The sequence below is a fragment of the Erpetoichthys calabaricus genome, chromosome 11, assembly GCF_900747795.2.
Source record: "Erpetoichthys calabaricus chromosome 11, fErpCal1.3, whole genome shotgun sequence".
NCBI classification, from domain to species: domain Eukaryota; kingdom Metazoa; phylum Chordata; class Cladistia; order Polypteriformes; family Polypteridae; genus Erpetoichthys; species Erpetoichthys calabaricus.
Genome location: NC_041404.2, coordinates 82,205,693 through 82,222,241, shown reverse-complemented (window position 1 = coordinate 82,222,241; position 16,549 = coordinate 82,205,693). Strand labels below are relative to the sequence as shown.

Genomic DNA, 16,549 nt, shown 5'->3' with positions numbered 1-16,549 from the left:
AAGGCCAGGTACATAGAATAGGATATGGTAATGGTTGGAGCAATAAGCAAATTTAAGTGAGTCATGTGAGTCTGAGACCAGTTTTAATGTGCTTCATAATTAGCCTCATATTGACAAAGTGTGAGTCCGACACTGCATTATGGAAGGAGATAGTTAATTTCTTTGGATCAAGTATACTGGTGGTAGACTTGAAGTATTTGGTGATGACCGCCTGGATTGGGGGCACATTAAAGATGTCTGTGAAGACATCTTCCAGCTGGCCTTCACATTTCCTGACCACATGGCCAAGTATTGCACGGATTCACTTTCAAAAGGATTCTCCCCACTTCAGCTCCACAATACCTAATCACCAGGAAGAGAAGTGATGTTTCTTGTAAGCACACCATTCATTGCCTAAAACTATGCATAGAAGTTGTTCAGCACGTGAGAGTGGGGCATTAATGCCACAGGTGTGTGATGAGGTCTTATAATCATTAATCACCTGAATGCTCTACCATATTTTCCACCCCTACATGTGCTTTGCTGCCCTGATAACTTGCATTTAGTCTTCTGAGGGATGTGTTGTCCCCTGATATGAAGGCAACATCATGGGTTTTCAGTAGCCCACATACTTCATGAGTGATGATGGTCTCTGCATTTGTTGATGTAATTAGTGACAGATGATGCATAATCCTGTAAATTGGTGATATGCCTGTGCCTAGCAGTCTCCTTCACCATATTTTAATCTGTGGGATCAAAACAGCACCGAGGCGGCACTTTCTGCGCATATTCTCAGGGCCGACTCTACCACTTGGGTGAACTAGGTGGTTGCGTGAGAGTGGCATTAAGACAATACAGCCCTTGACTTACAAGCACTCAGGCTCCATATAACTTGTCCGACTCCCATTCACCCTATTAAATTGTTTGGTATTTTTTGTGTGTATTAGCAATGTTTGGTCTTATTGTCTGACGATTTACACAAGCCCAGTTTGGTGGTTTTCCATATCCCAGGATGCACCACCATTATTTTCACAGAGGCACCCTTTTTATATCTAGTGACCTTGTTTTTATACTTTTTTGGGTGCAAGTTCTTAGTTTTACTTTTGTTTTAGTATTGTTTTCCTTTCAGAAAGTTTTTTCTTTATCATTTTTTTCCATCTGCATTTTGACATTGGGTTGATGCAGATTATCGATACACATATTCTTTTTTTCTGTCCGTGTCTTTAATTTGCAAGCACAGTGCATTGCAATTACTAGCAGCTTTAGAATGATGAATCTGACAATATGAGAAACAACAATACTCCAAGGCAGCAGGTCGGCCTAATCGCTAAATTGGTCAGCATGGACTTATAACCTTAATATTTCTTGAACTGCAAATTTAATATTAGGAATGTTATGCCTGTTTTATGATACTATAATGATTATTATTAATCTGTATTAGTATTTACCTGAATAATAGTGAATATTATAGAAAAACCCTATCATACAACGTAGCAGTTATCTGTATACTTCATCTATCTATATATCTATGATTCTTATAGCTTTCAGCAACCCAATCAGTGGACTCCAAACAAGAAAAAAGCAGTTTTGAATTTCAGTAATCTGTATTTTTATTAGTGTAAAAAAGTTTCAATAAACAGTATTATTAGTAGTATTTTCCTTTTTAAAATGCAACTACCATCAATCAACATATTTATAATTCTATAATGTTGTTATATAATGTTGTTATATTATTATATTTGTGTTTACACTTTTTGTAAATAAAATACCCTCAGTTCTATAAAGCTAAATCAAATTTACCTAATATCCATCCATCCATCCATTTTCCAACCCACTGAATCCGAACACAGGGTCACGGGGGTCTGCTGCAGCCAATCCCAGCCAACACAGGGCACAAGGCAGGAACCAATCCTGGGCAGGGTGCCAACCCACTGCAGGAATTTACCTAATATCTGTTGTAAAGTACCAATGACTCCATAGAGAACATGCAGCGCCATTTTTGCATTACAGTCAGGAGGGATGTTACCAGCTACAATAATAAGGACAGTAAACTTTGACAGCAGGTAGTAAGGATTCAGCATTAAAAACACAATGTTGTTCAGCACGAGAGGGAGGCATCATGATACTTAGCAGTGGCTTGTTACTGGCAAAGCATGTATTCACCATTGTTTGTTAATGAGACATTTCAGTTTGTGTGGAAATGGTCAGTCCATTCAGCCGAACAGCCAAGTCTGGGTTGTTTTAATGAAGAAACAATTTAACAAAAATAAAAAGTCCACTGTCTTGCACTGTGCAAATGGATGTAGATGGGTGTGCTCCAATTTGTTGTTTGATGAGTGGACACTGGAAAGCATAATGGACAAAAGAGGTGGCATGGTAGGATTAGCCTTTAGATTGTTGTGAATGCTGAGCTGATTGCCACATTTCTGTTTCTCCGAAAACCACCAGTGGCACCTCCCCAGTCGTTACTGTGATCTTCAATCTCATTTCCATACCTGCTCAGCTATGACTTGGTTACACAGATGTTACACAGGTTCTCCATCACCAAAACTTTCCAAAATTCAGAGGTGTCTGTCAATAAAAGACTTGTGGAATGGTGTTCCTGATACTGATCTTTGGCAAATGTTTCGTTGAATTATGACAAGAAATTACATTTAACACACTTGAAGATATAAATTCCCTAAAGCACTTTTTGCATTTAGATGGTGTCTCACTTGGTTCTGTTCCTACAAGTGAACTGTACTGGGAACACAGGGGGAACCATTGGAAAGGAAATTGAAAATTCTAGATGCCTAACTGCATGGTCTGCATTTTTTTCACAAAGGAACTGTAAATGTAATGGGCAGGTCAAGCTACTGAATGTCCTTAGAAAGTTCTAGTCCAGTCAAGAAAGGATCACTCCATTCAGTTACATGTCTCCAGGAGGGTATAAAAGAAAACAAGAAAGAAGGGAGTCCAGTTCTATGGAGGTTAATACACAGGAGAGTTTTTGGTAGTTTTGAAAGTGAATATAATGCAATCTACAAAAATTCCATTTTTTCATTACTTAGAACCCATAATGCTTTTTGTGGTAATGTTTGCATAAAGAAAAATGTTTTAGGATCATAGCTAGACACATCTCGTAGTATGTAGGTATCAAGAGCAATTCACTTCAAATCAAATGGATACAGTAATGCATCTTTAAGTGGGGTTGCCAACAACCATTTGTTGTACAAACCTAGAACAAGAAAGGTCATTTTGCCTTTATTTTTAAAAGGCGATGGACTCCAAAAGAGAGGCTGCTTCAGGCCCACAAATTACTCATCCACCTGGACTTCAGCAATCTGCATGAAACTAAGTACTAATTGTTTGGCCCTGGTCAGTTTTTGGATATAAGACCACCAAGGAAAAGGTTTGAACTGCTGCTGGAAGAGGTGTTGGTGAGGCCAGCAGGGTGAGCTTGTCCTGTGGTCTTTGTGTGGATCCCAGTGCCCCAGTGCATTAGAAGCATACTGTGCTGTAAAAATTGACACTGTCTATGGTGTATAAAACAGAGGTCCTTTCCAAAAAATGGGTTGTCTTCTAATATTCCAGATAAATTGCCCACCACACCCTAGTTATTCTGTCCCTCTAATCACCCCCTGTCCCTAATTGGCCTACTATCTCTCTCACTCCTTGATTGCCTAATAGCTAATGTGTGAAGAGCATACTGTCCCAAAAATGGTTGCCAATGCATCATTCAGGTGGATTCTGCACATTGGTGGTGGTTGAAATGGTTTCCATCTGTCTGTGAAAAACTCTTTGAGTAAGTGTGAAAAGCACTACAGTATATAAAGGTCATTCATTATTATTACTATTGTTAATATTAGGTGTCCTTACTCTTGCGAATCTGGGATTCAAACTCAGATGTAAAAAAGGAGTCTGCAAAGATTCCCATTTACTTTGTGATGTACAATTCATAAATGATTCACTCTTTTTGAACAATTCTTTTCAGTGAATCATATTTTTTTATTTCTTCAATGCCTTCAGTATCATCCAGCCATCTCCTTTAAGGGGTAAACTCATAGATATGCAGGTGGATGAGCCTATGGTGTCCTGGATAATGGATGATCTGTCTGACAGACCACAGTTTGTGAGACTCAAGGACTTTGTTTCTGATACGGATGTGAGCAACACTGGAGAACCACAAAGACAGTCCTGTCTCCTTTTCTCTTCACCCTGTACACCTCTGACTATAAAAATAACAGCAGATCATGTCAATTGCAGAAATTGTCAGATGATTCTGCACTTATGATGTGTATTGATTAAGGAGATGAGACAGAGTATAGGAGTCAGGGGGAGAACTTTGTTTCTTGGTGCAAAGAGAATTGCCGGCATGTTAACATCAGCAAAACTAAGGAACTGCTTACTGACTTTCACGGCACCAAATAGCCTCTATATCAATAATGACAGGTTGTACTGGACTCAGAACACAGAGGAACTATATAAGAAAGGGTAGAGCAAGCAATTTTTTCTTAGGAGATTGCATTCCTTTAATGTGGAAAGTAACATTCTTCACATCTTCCACAAGTCTCTGATGGCTAGTGTGATATTCTACACTGTGGTGTGCTTGGCTGGTAACATCACTTCAAGAGAGGCCCACCGAATCAATAAGTTAATTAAAAGAGTGGGCTCTGTTATTGGACACACTCTGGACCCCCAGGGAGGTAGTATTAAAACAAAACTGATTGCCATTATGAATAGTGCTGCGCATCCTCTCTCTGACACACCAACACTGAGGACTTTCAGGCAATGAATTATTCAGCAGAAGTGTGTCAAGAAACATACAGGGGCTCCTTCATACCAATAGCAATACGTCAGGATATTGCCTCACTGGGGCTGACAGTTTGTGAATATTTATTTATTTACTTATCAACCTATTTATGTATAAATCTATTTAAAGAGCTTGTATAAAAAGTCCTGTTTCCCCCTTGGAAGAGATAACGTTCTGTCTATCAGTTGGAACAAATCGGTTAGTGGAGCTTAATGGAATCAGTGTTAAAGTGAATGAGTGTCCAGCATGTCGACATCATAGTCTTCCACTTTGCTACTGCTGCCTGCTGGTGGATGTAGAAAGCGCTTGCGCAACAGCCGCCTCACTCATGAGCCTTGACTCAATTGGTTCATGAATGAGTTGCTATGCTAGAATCAGTCAAATTCTCGTAAATTTCTTTTGTGAACAAGTCACTAACTTAGAATCAGTCACATTATTCTCATTCACTTGGGATTCTGTAATGTAATGTCTTATTTTAATTATGCATTCTTAAATGTTTTATCATGCTTTGTGTATGGAAACAGGAGAATGGCATATGAAATACCATATTAAATATATAATCAAATATTTATAGATAATGATTTAAATACATATTAACAAGCAATAGTATTAATTATGTATTTATATATATACACATATGTGTTTATATACATACATAATTAATATTGTGGAAAGCAGCCCCAACACAGACAGGCGGAATCACCACAACATGTTTATTTACAAATACTACTATTTACAAAGGTGCAGACAACCCCAAAACTCCCCCAAAGTCCAGGCCTCACAATGCCTTTCTCTTCTCTTCACAGCCGCCGCCACTCCTCTCCTCCAAGACTTTGTCTACTCCGCTCCCGAATCCAGCCATTGAACGGAGGGAGGAGGCCCCTTTTATAATCACCCGGATGTGCTCCAGGTGCCTCCCGATAATCTTCCGGCGGCACTCCCCAATGTGGCGGAAGTACCGGCTGCGCACCCAGAAGCACTCCGGGTGTCCCTGGTCGTCTTCCCCCCAGCGTTTCCGGGTGTGGCGGAAGTGCTGAGGACCAGAGCTCTCTAGGTATTGGGGCGCCCCCTGGCGGTGATCACGGGCCCCTATAGGGTTGAGCTTTCAAGCTCAGTTCCCGTGGTCCCCAAAGCCACCAGGGCGGTTGCCCCCTCGTGGTCTGGAGGAGGCGTAATCCCTCCTCTGGTTCTTCTGGGCATCCCAGCTGGGTGCCACCCCCAGCCGCTTGCCACAATATGTATATAAATATATATATATGAATATAATTTAAGAATTATTAAAATATATATTTGTGATGTGATCAGAGGGGGTCCACAGGAACTCACACCCACCTCGCTACCTTGAACTACAGTATAAGCTAAACCTAAAAATGAAACATATGAATTAAAAGAATTGATTGCATAAATGGGTAGTTCAAAAGTATTGATTCAGTAAATTGAATTGAAATGCCCATCACTAATTTCACTTTGCTTCAGGTACTCCTGATTGCAGATATTGTATGTGGTACTTTGCATCTAGAGAATGTCATTGTAGTGTGGAAGCTGGCCCGGACACAGACAGGTAGACATGTTTAAATCACCCAACACACGTTTATTTATACAACTAATATTTACAACAGTGCACACAACCCCAAAACTCCCCCAAAGTCCAGGCCTTCTCAATAGTGCCTCTCTCTGTCAGGTCCGCCTCCACTCCTCTCGTCCTCCCGACTCTAGCCATCGAATGGAGGGAGGTGGCCCCTTTTATAATCACCCGGATGTGCTCCAGGTGCCTCCCGATTAGCTTCCACCGGCACTCTCCAGTGTGGCAGAAGTACCGGCTGCGCACCCAGAAGCACTCTGAGTGTCCCTGGTCTTCTTCCCTCCAGCACTTCCAGTTGTGGCGGAAGTGCTGAGGGCCAGGGCTCCTCATGCATTCAGGAGCCCCCTGGCGGTGACCACGGGCCCCTATAGGGTTGAGCTTCCAAGCTCAGGTCCTGTGGTCCCCAACGCCACCAGGGCGGTCACCCTCTCGTGGTCTGGAGGAGGCGTAAGCCCTCCTCTGGTCCTCCTGGGCGTCCCGGCTGGGTACCACCCCCAGCCCCTCGCCACAGTAGTTAATATAAAAGTTAAGATTTAACATTAGATGAGGAAACTATGATGAGTGTTTACAGATTACTATAAGTTAAATACTTGCCTTTTTGGACTCTTAGTTAAATTCTTTCTGATTTCAAAATTCCAGTAATCATCTAAACTTTACTTTTGTAAGTAATCTGTTTGAATATTTGCAAAATTTGTAATGTTATATTCATGCATTAATTCTGTCCATTATAGGTCTAAGAATTTATTTCTGAGTTAAAGTTAAAGTAAAAAAATAAACAAATGGCTGATGTCTACAACAGCATGAATGACTGTGTTATTAGCTGCTCCAAGATTAAATTATCAATCAGTTCATACACATTAGTGTTCTGCTGTAATTCTTATACATTGTTTCAGGGAGCTGGAGCGTACACTGGATAATGCAAGTATTAAAAATTAATGTAAGTGTAGATGAAAAGAATACTTTTTATGAAACCATCTATTCATCTTCTGAATTTTCTTATCACAGAATGCATTGTTATTCATAAATGATATACTTATTATTTTTATTCCTATTTATAGGATAGTTATACACACATCATAAAAATGCTACACTACGAGAAGTTTATTTATATAGGTTAGATTAACAATTCTGGCACAACCACCATTAAATTGATTTGAAATGGTAAAAAAAAGTCTCTCAAATATAGCATCAAAATGCAGAAGGTTCAGAGAAAAAAAAACAACTCAGGGCTCTCAATTAAGAGTTGGACATATTCTTCTTAAAAAGGTCCACTATTTCCAGCATACTGTATGTCCCAGTACCATAACCCAATGCTTGCCAAATCTTTGCCTCGCATTTACACTTTTTCATTTTTCTCAGTTTACAGAAAGAAAAACATTAATTTACCTTATTTATACCATTTAAAGACCATTCCTATGTCTTCCTTCATTAATGTTCTTTCATACTGTTCTTTCTTCTGTTCCACTTCTTAGTTAACAGTACAACTATTAAATCTCAGTATCTGCCATGTTAGTCCTTTTGTGAGTAATGCAAAGAGATCAATGACCTCCAGATAGCATGGTGGGGGCAGCGGTCCAGGTGGGGCCTTGACAGTTTGTTTTGTAACCATAACCTCTTATTTCCAATATACTGTAACCAAGCATTCTACTTGCTTTCTTGATGGTCTCTAAATGTTTTCTAAAGGGGTGGCCTGACAGTGCAGATGAGATGCTTCATTTTCATTGTATGGTTTGATTACTTGCTGTAAGGCGTTTACCTTGAAAAAACTTCATTCTTCTCCTTCCCATCCATACACCTTTATCTACAATAGAAACACAAGTTGAAACTGTATTCTAATTATGAATAATAATGATAAGAATTATAATGTTCCACACTTGTTTTCTTTAAGTGCTATTTATATGTAATTGTAAATGTAAATTTATTGCCAACACATGACTTTTAAAGTTTTAAGTTAATAAATATATTTTATATGGCATACTGTAATATATGTTGTTTTGCAGACAGATAGACAAACCAGAGAAAAAAGTTCTTACAATGTGTATATTATTACAATATTGTAATAAAGTGACCCTAAATCTTACTGGAAGTCTTCTCATCTGTTTTATCCCAGGATCATTCCTCTCTTCTTGAATGTTTGGCTAGATGGAGTCTCAAATACATTTACTAATCATGTTTTCAACCATGTACAGTATAGACATACATCTTATAGGAAGGCACCAGGACAGCATAGCTAAGCAAATAAGCCCAATACTTTAATGAGCTGTTAGCTGGGGATCACATGAATGTGCAATTATCTATCTATCTATCTATCTATCTATCTATCTATCTATCTATCTATCTATCTATCTATCTATCTATCTATCTATCTATCTATCTATCTATCTATCTATCTATCTATCTATCTATCTATCTATCTATCTATCTATCTACTGTCTGCTGCTTTTAAGTAGATACAGTCAAAGTTTATCACTTGCTTGTGGCAGACTGGTTAATACTGTAACCATTATATTTAGTGAGGTTTTGGGGAAAAGCCATAACTTTACATGACAGGAAAATTTGACAAATGTAGACCAAGTAAAGGCCCAGTGGCTAGGTACTGTGCATTTTGCAGACTGTGTCTGCTCTAACTTGCACTCTGAAACAACTGTGTGCCTTATGATATGATGAAAATCTATTTATCTACCGGAAATGCATGGCTGCTGATGCAATGTTTTGCCCCCAGTTAGTAAAACATAATGAACTTTTTGGCTTATCACTCTGTCACTAAAGAAAGGTTCCACTTCCTAAGGTTTTTCTATTCAATAACCCACCACTCTGCTAAAATTAAACCATAGTGAGCCTGGGCATATTATTATAATGATGTGCTGTTTCGCTTGTTGGACATATCAAGGTTTTTATCTGCAATGATGAAATAAAGTCAATTGTGTTTCACTTTGTTGGGGCATTTTTAAACAAAATGCTTTTAGCCTACTTTGATCTGCGTGCTCTGCTTTGTTTTATTCTTCTAATAGAGTTTAGCATACAGTCATATGAAAACGTTTAGGAACCCCTCTCAGCCTGCATAATAATTTACCCTACTTTCAACAAAAAAGATAACAGTGGTATGTCTTTCATTTCCTAGGAACATCCAAGTACTGGGGTGTTTTCCGAACAAAGATTTTTAGTGAAGCAGTATTTAGTTGTATGAAATTAAATCAAATGTGAAAAACTGGCTGTGCAAAAGTGTGGGTCCCCTTGTAATTTTTCTGATTTGAATGCATGTAACTGCTCAATTCTGATTACTTGCAACACCAAATTGGTTGGATTAGCTCGTTAAGACTTGAACTTCATAGACAGGTGTGTCCAATCATGAGAAAAGGTATTTAAGGTGGTCAATTGCAAGTTGTGCTTCCCTTTGACTCTCCTCTGAAGAGTGACGGCATGGGATCCTCAAAGCAACTCTCAAAAGAACTGAAAACAAAGATTGTTCAGTATCATGGTTTAGGGGAAGGCTACAAAAAGCTATGTCAGAGGTTTAAACTGTCAGTTTCAACTGTAAGGAATGGAATCAGGAAATGGAAGGCCACAGGTACAGTTGCTGTTAAACTCAGGTCTGGCAGGCCAAGAAAAATACAGGATTGGCATATATGCAGGATTGTGAGAATGGTTACAGACAACCCAAAGATCACCTCCAAAGACCTGTAAGAACATCTTGCTGCAGATGGTGTATCTGTACATCGTTCTACAATTCAGCGCAATTTGCACAAAGAACATCTGTATGGCAAGGTGATGAGAAAGAAGCCCTTTCTGCACTCACGCCACAAACATAGTCGATGTATGCAAATGCTCATTTAGACAAGCAAGATTAATTTTGGAACAAAGTGCTTTGGACTGATGAGACAAAAATTGAGTTATTTGGTTATAACAAAAAGCGCTATGCATGGCGGAAGAAGAACACCGCATTCCAAGAAAAACACCTGCTACCTACTGTCAAATTTGGTGGATGGTTCCATCATGCTGTGGGGCTGTGTGGCTAGTTCAGGGACTGGGGTCCTTGTTAAAATCGAGGATCGCATGAATCCAACCCAATATCAACAAATTCTTCAGGATAATGTTCAAGCATCAGTCACAAAGTTGAAGTTACGCAGGGGTTGGATATTCCAACAAGACAATGACCCAAAACAGTTCGAAATCTACAAAGGCATTCATGCAGAGGGAGAAGTACAATGTTCTGGAATGGCCGTCACAGTCCCCTGACTTGAATATCATCGAAAATCTATGGGATGACTTGAAGCAGGCTGTCTGTGCTTGGCAGCCATCAAATTGAACTGAACTGGAGAGATTTTGTATGGAAGAATGGTCAAAAATACCTCCATCCAGAATCCAGACACTCATCAAAGGCTATAGGAGGCATCTAGACGCTGTTATATTTGCAAAAGGAGGTTCAACTAAGTATTGATGTAATATCTCTGTTGGGGTGCCCAAATTTATGCACCTGTCTAATTTTGTTATGATGCATATTGCATATTTTCTGTTAATCTGATAAACTTAATGTCACTGCTGAAATACCACTGTTTCCATAAGGCATGTCATATATTAAAAGGAAGTTGCTACTTTGAAAGCTCAGCCAATGATAAACAAAAATCCAAAGAATTAAGAGGGGTTCCCAAACTTTTTCATATGACTGTACCTATCTGAAAACTGAGTTTTTATTTTCTGTTCACGTATGGCCTCTTTCATAAGGTTCTGTTCTGATTTGCCAACTACAGTCTCCTGAGGTTAATTAATTTGAAATCTCTCACCACTTCATGAGTCTCACTTTCTTATACATAAATGTCTTTGCCTTCCAATATATTTTTTATGCACATGTCTTGTAATAAACTTGCTAAAGCACCTTTGCTCTGGCTTTACTCTTTACTGCTCTGCATACATTTTAGAAATTTGTTGCAACTCACCTTGCTTTTGTGGGTAGTACAGAAAAGGTTTGGCGTTACTTGTTTCTCCATCGGAACGCCGACGTAGTTGGACATAAACAGAAACAGGATTGTTGATATAAATGTCAAAGTATTTTGGTGTTTTGAAAACAATGGCATACTACAATTAGAAATTAGAAAGATAATTAAAATCAAAACATTTTTAGGCTTAAATAAAGTCTATACTTTAGTAAGATGTAAATTTAAAGCATTTTAATAAGTTATTCAATTTTATTTTAAGATAACAACAAATTCACTTAATTGGAAAATCTATTGAAAGGTGAACTGAGAAATTCTCCTTTAAGATTCTAGTTCAAGATATTTTTAAACATTTAAAATGACATAAATCTTAAAATGTTTTACTTGAATTTTGTTTTTTGGTTATCCTCTAAAATGTTAGGGTGTTTGACCCACTGATCCTCTTCTTTTGCAATGCCTGTCAATGTGGGTTACAGAACGTTTTTTTGAAAAGAGCAGAATGTGGATGTCATCGCAACAACAGCAGGTGTTTGCAGCAGAGTGTGAGGGTGAGACATCGTAGTACACAGCAAACAAAACTGAGTGCTTTTAATATACAGTTGTGAAGACAGATGTGGTATGAAAGCAAGCCAGAGTATTAGTGGTGATGAAAATGTGTTCTCGCCGAGTTCTTAGAGCTCAGTGAAGTGATGGCAGCTGCTTGTGGAGCTTTTTTTTTTTTAACTCTGAAAAGTCTTAGAAAATGCTCATCAAGTAAAATTGTTTTCATTAATACTAAATATTATACAATAACATCTGTAAAATTTTCTGTAGAATTTTATGAATGCTTATCCTAATTTAGATTTGGCCCAGCTTCTGGTGCTATCAAATGCATAAAGCAAATGAGGAAAGGTAAATTGACTCCGAAACATGGTGCTAGGAAGTTCACTGTGGCTGCTAGTTTAACTGCAGCTAGTGACAGTAAGGTTTTAATTTTACATTAGTGAAGATTTTTAACTGTTTTTTATGTTCATTTGTATAGAACTAAAGTGAACAGTATTTCACTTGAACATCAGTCTACTCTCATCACAACACCAATTAAACTAGTCCATTACTGAAAACAAGTGTCTCAAAAGGAAAGCCTTATGTTGCTTATTTTAATATCAATGACAATTTCAAATCATTCCCTTTTTTATCCAGCAATTTTTTATTTTGATTTTTGTAAAATAAGCAATATCATACAAAAACGAAAAACTGTGAATTAGATTTTTTCTCCTATCCTATCAATGAATTGTCCTATTGATTTGGATAACCCAAATAGAATACTAATAGATTGGATTATTAATAATTCATTGTGACCTCCATTATGGTTGTGAACTTGGCATAACAGCATGGCTTAGATACACAAGTTATCCCTGGAACTATGCATTCAAGGCCTTGAGTTACTGTTAGAGAGGGTCCAGACAAATAGTAATCAAAAATCTGCCAACCATCACGGTTCAAATTAAAATACATGGATCCACTCCTGAAATTGGGATACCAGTGACTTAATGACTTGGTGACTCACACAGTTAAGTCAGGCACACTCTAAAGAAGGGGAAGGGATTAGATATAATGGCAGCTGAGTGACAAGCATTTATGGGACAGATCCAGACATAGTGGAACATGACATTGTAAAGTAGCTCACTATAGAGTTAAAAAGCTTGGGCAGGAGGGTGAAAGTTCCTGGCTTGTTATAGTTTGGCAGAAATATTTCTTTAAGATGGATGTTGTCTCTGTTCTGCTCTAGATTCACCCCAGAGAGGTAGCCCTGGGTGGGTATGGTATAACTCTCAAGACCTGAGGAACACATATCAGTGAATGTTCTAAACACTCCCTGACAGTTTTGTTCAGATAACTTCTGGACACTGTTCAGAAGCCATTAAGATGGCTAACATAATGTTTGGTTATATAGCGGCCTAATGTGTAGAGTACAAGTCCAAGGAGGTTGTGCTGAAGCTTTATAACGCACTGGTAAGACCTCATTTGGAGCATTTTGTACAGTTTTAGTCTCCAGGCTACAAAGAGAACATAGCAGCATTAGAAAAAGTCCAGAGATGAAAAACTAGGCAGACTCCAGGGCTACAGGGGATGAATTATGAGGAAAGATTAAAAGAGCTGAGACTTTTCAGTTTAAGCAAAATTAAATTAAAGGGAGACATGACTGAAGTGTTTAAAATTATGAAGAGATTTAGTACAGTGGATCGAGATTGTTACTTTAAAGTGAGTTCATCAAGAACATGGGGACACCGTTGGAAACTTGTTAAGGTTAAATTTTGCACAAACATTAGCACATTTTTATTCACACAGAGAGCCATGGACACATAGAACATGTTGTCAAGTAATGTTGTAGAGAGTAGGACTTTAGGTACTTCCAAAACTAGACTTGATGTTATTTTAGAAGAATTAAGTGAATAGAACTGGCAAGCTTTGTTGGACTGAATAGCATGTTTGTGTCTAAATTGTTAAAATGTTCTTCCACTGAGAGATCATCAGATGAAACATTGTCAAAAGGCTATGCAAAGTTTTCTAACTAAAATTCAAAACCAATCTCTCATCAAAGCCTAAATGGAGTTCCAAAAATCAAATTCAAGACAATCACCCACTAGGGCTTTAGCCAGAAAATCATTAATTAAAATGAACTCAGCACAGTAAAGACTTTTATCCACAAACACAAATAACCAGGAAGTCTTAATGAAAGCCTTTATAGCTAATCATCACTGACATTACATACTGCATTCTGTGAATCATCTGAGCCTAACAATGCTGCAGTTACTGCAGTCACAATCTTGCAATGGAGCTCCAGAAAGATATTGCAGCAGACCAGAGACATTGTAGGCGGATTGAGGAGAATAACTGTCAATCAAATTCAACTTCAGCTCTACTTTTGGAGCTCTGGAAGCCCGTAGCTAGACCAGTATTGTCTGGTCCATGTTTTTCTCACCCGATTGGGCTATTTGTGATCATTGTCTGCGAGAAAAAATCAGCTTTTGTGGGTTTCTTTCTTTTTGGGATACACCAAGGGGTACCTCTGATGAAGAAAAGAAGTTTTTACCTGACCTGGAGGTGATAGAAAGTCACATGGACTGAGGGACAGAAACACTTCCGGGTCACGGACTATAAAGGACTCAGGGAAATCCCAGACTGACGAGCTGAGCTGGGTTGAAGGGTGGCAACGCATCTGGGAGTGGAGGATTGGTTATTGATTAGTGATTTGTTTATTGTTTGAGTATTGTGGAGAGTAGGGTGCTTTGTACATTTATTTATAATAATAAATATTCATTTTGGACTTTTATCTAGTGTCTGACGTCTGGTCTGAGGGTTCAAGGGGTCACGGGGACCCTTAAACTGTCACTATATATATATTCATATATATATACATGTATATACAGTATATATATGGCGCTGACATCCGAGGTTCGATTCCCAAGAGGGAGTGCAGTGGAGTGTGTACACCTGATGAGCCCAGAATGAGGGCGAAACACGTGTCGTGTACTCTTTGCATTTATTTGACAGTAAACTATTTCAACCATATATATATATATATATATATATAATGTATATAATATAAATCAAGAGTGCTTTAAATACATTCTTTAACCTTATTTATGTGTGAGAATAATACTGTCTTCACCAGGCTATGATCTGTGGAGAACATCAGAGCAATTGTTAACTTAATGCAAGTAGATGGAATGACAGTTGTGGTCCAATCCCCATCAATGTCTGCTTACTCTTTGCATGTGAATGAAAGCACTCACTGTTCCAAATAGAAAATTTCAAAAACTCAGGTATTTGTTCATAAATGAAGGTATGAGAGATAAGGACATACCAACAGATGGATGCAATGATGCCATATCTTTAATCTTTGTACTGAACTAGTGTAGTAAAGTGAGAGCCAAGTACTTTGATGAAGTTCAGTTTTCTGGTCAATCTACTTCACCATCGACTCCCATGTTTACGAGGACTGAGTAAATACCAAAAGACATACTGTGCAGAGCTGCTATGCTTGTTCTTCAAATTAAAGTAAAGAGCATCAAGATGGAAGAGCATCACAATAGAACCACTAGTTCTTTGGATAAACAGAAGTTGCTGTATTTGAAATGTGTGGAATATTTGGTGAAGATACTTCATACTGAGCACATCCTGTTTTGGGGTAACCTAAGTAACACTCCGGTCATATTGAATAAATTATAGATTTCGAATGGCATTAAATCACCTAGGAATTTCCTGGAAGGAGCTGTGAACTGATGCTAGGGATAAAATTGTCTGGGCTTGACAGCTTAGTGTGTAGTCACTATGACAGTCATCCACATAAGCAGATAGTGAGAGGGTCTGTGATGTGTGATGTAATTCACTGTTTACTTTAGGCTTTCTTAAAACTGTCTTAGCTCAGAAGGACAATCTTGCAATTTTTATGAGACATTGTGAGACTCCCAGTCACACCAAAATTACAATGTCAAAATGTTTGTATCGAAAGAAAGATGTAGTAAAAGTTAATAGTTTGGAAGAGGACCTTCTGAGTCTAGGGGGGGAACAGTGCTGAGACATGGAAAATTAAACACAATTTTTTTAAACTTCATTTTGTTAAAGTTTGTTATATTTTGACAACATTCTTCTTTTAAAATAGGTAATGTGTGAAACCTTTTCAGCTGTTAACACATAACCCTATGTAACTTTAGAACATTATCTTTTCATTTTTGTTTAAAATTGTATACAAGACTAGTGGTATACAGTAACAAAAAGTTAAAAATGTCAGTGGTACTACCTAACACTCCAGTGACCTAGTTTCAAATTCTGGTCTCAACACTGTCACTGCTGAGGTGTTTATATGTTCTCTCTATATCTGTCTGGGGTTTTTCCAGATGTGCCAGTTTTCTTTAAACTTTCCAAAAACGGGTAAATGGGTAAGCGGTAATCAATGGACATTTCATCCAGAGCTGATTTTTGCCACATGATTAACATCGCCAGGATAGGATATGCGGCCGCAGCTCTTTACTGAAATAAGTGAATGAATGAGTGATAAAATAAATTAAGCTCCTGTTTTAGATACATTACTTGTCTGTGAACATCTGTAGGTCCAAATTTTCCAAATCCTTCCCAAAGCAGTTCATTTTCATTTTCTTGATAGAATCTCACCTGTATGTCATCTAAGGAAAAAAATATAAATTAAACCTTTTTGTTTTCATCCTATTAATGCATAGATTTTGAAAAATTAAAAAATAGAACTACTTTTCTCTTCATATTATG

General features: G+C 38.0%; 1 protein-coding gene across 1 annotated transcript in view; it reads right to left on the bottom strand.

Moving 5' to 3' along the window:
* Positions 1–6,353: 6,353 nt before the first annotated feature.
* LOC114660644 (nuclear factor NF-kappa-B p105 subunit-like) overlaps positions 6,354–16,549 on the bottom strand; it is an 83,348-nt gene continuing 73,152 nt past the window's right edge. Inside the window, exons 9-11 of the mRNA XM_028813470.2 lie at positions 16,358–16,449; positions 11,288–11,426; positions 6,354–8,154 (exon numbers count right to left, since the gene is read on the bottom strand). Coding sequence (XP_028669303.1) covers positions 8,072–8,154; positions 11,288–11,426; positions 16,358–16,449 — 314 coding nt within the window. The 3' untranslated portion in view covers positions 6,354–8,071. The remainder of the gene's footprint in view (positions 8,155–11,287; positions 11,427–16,357; positions 16,450–16,549) is intronic.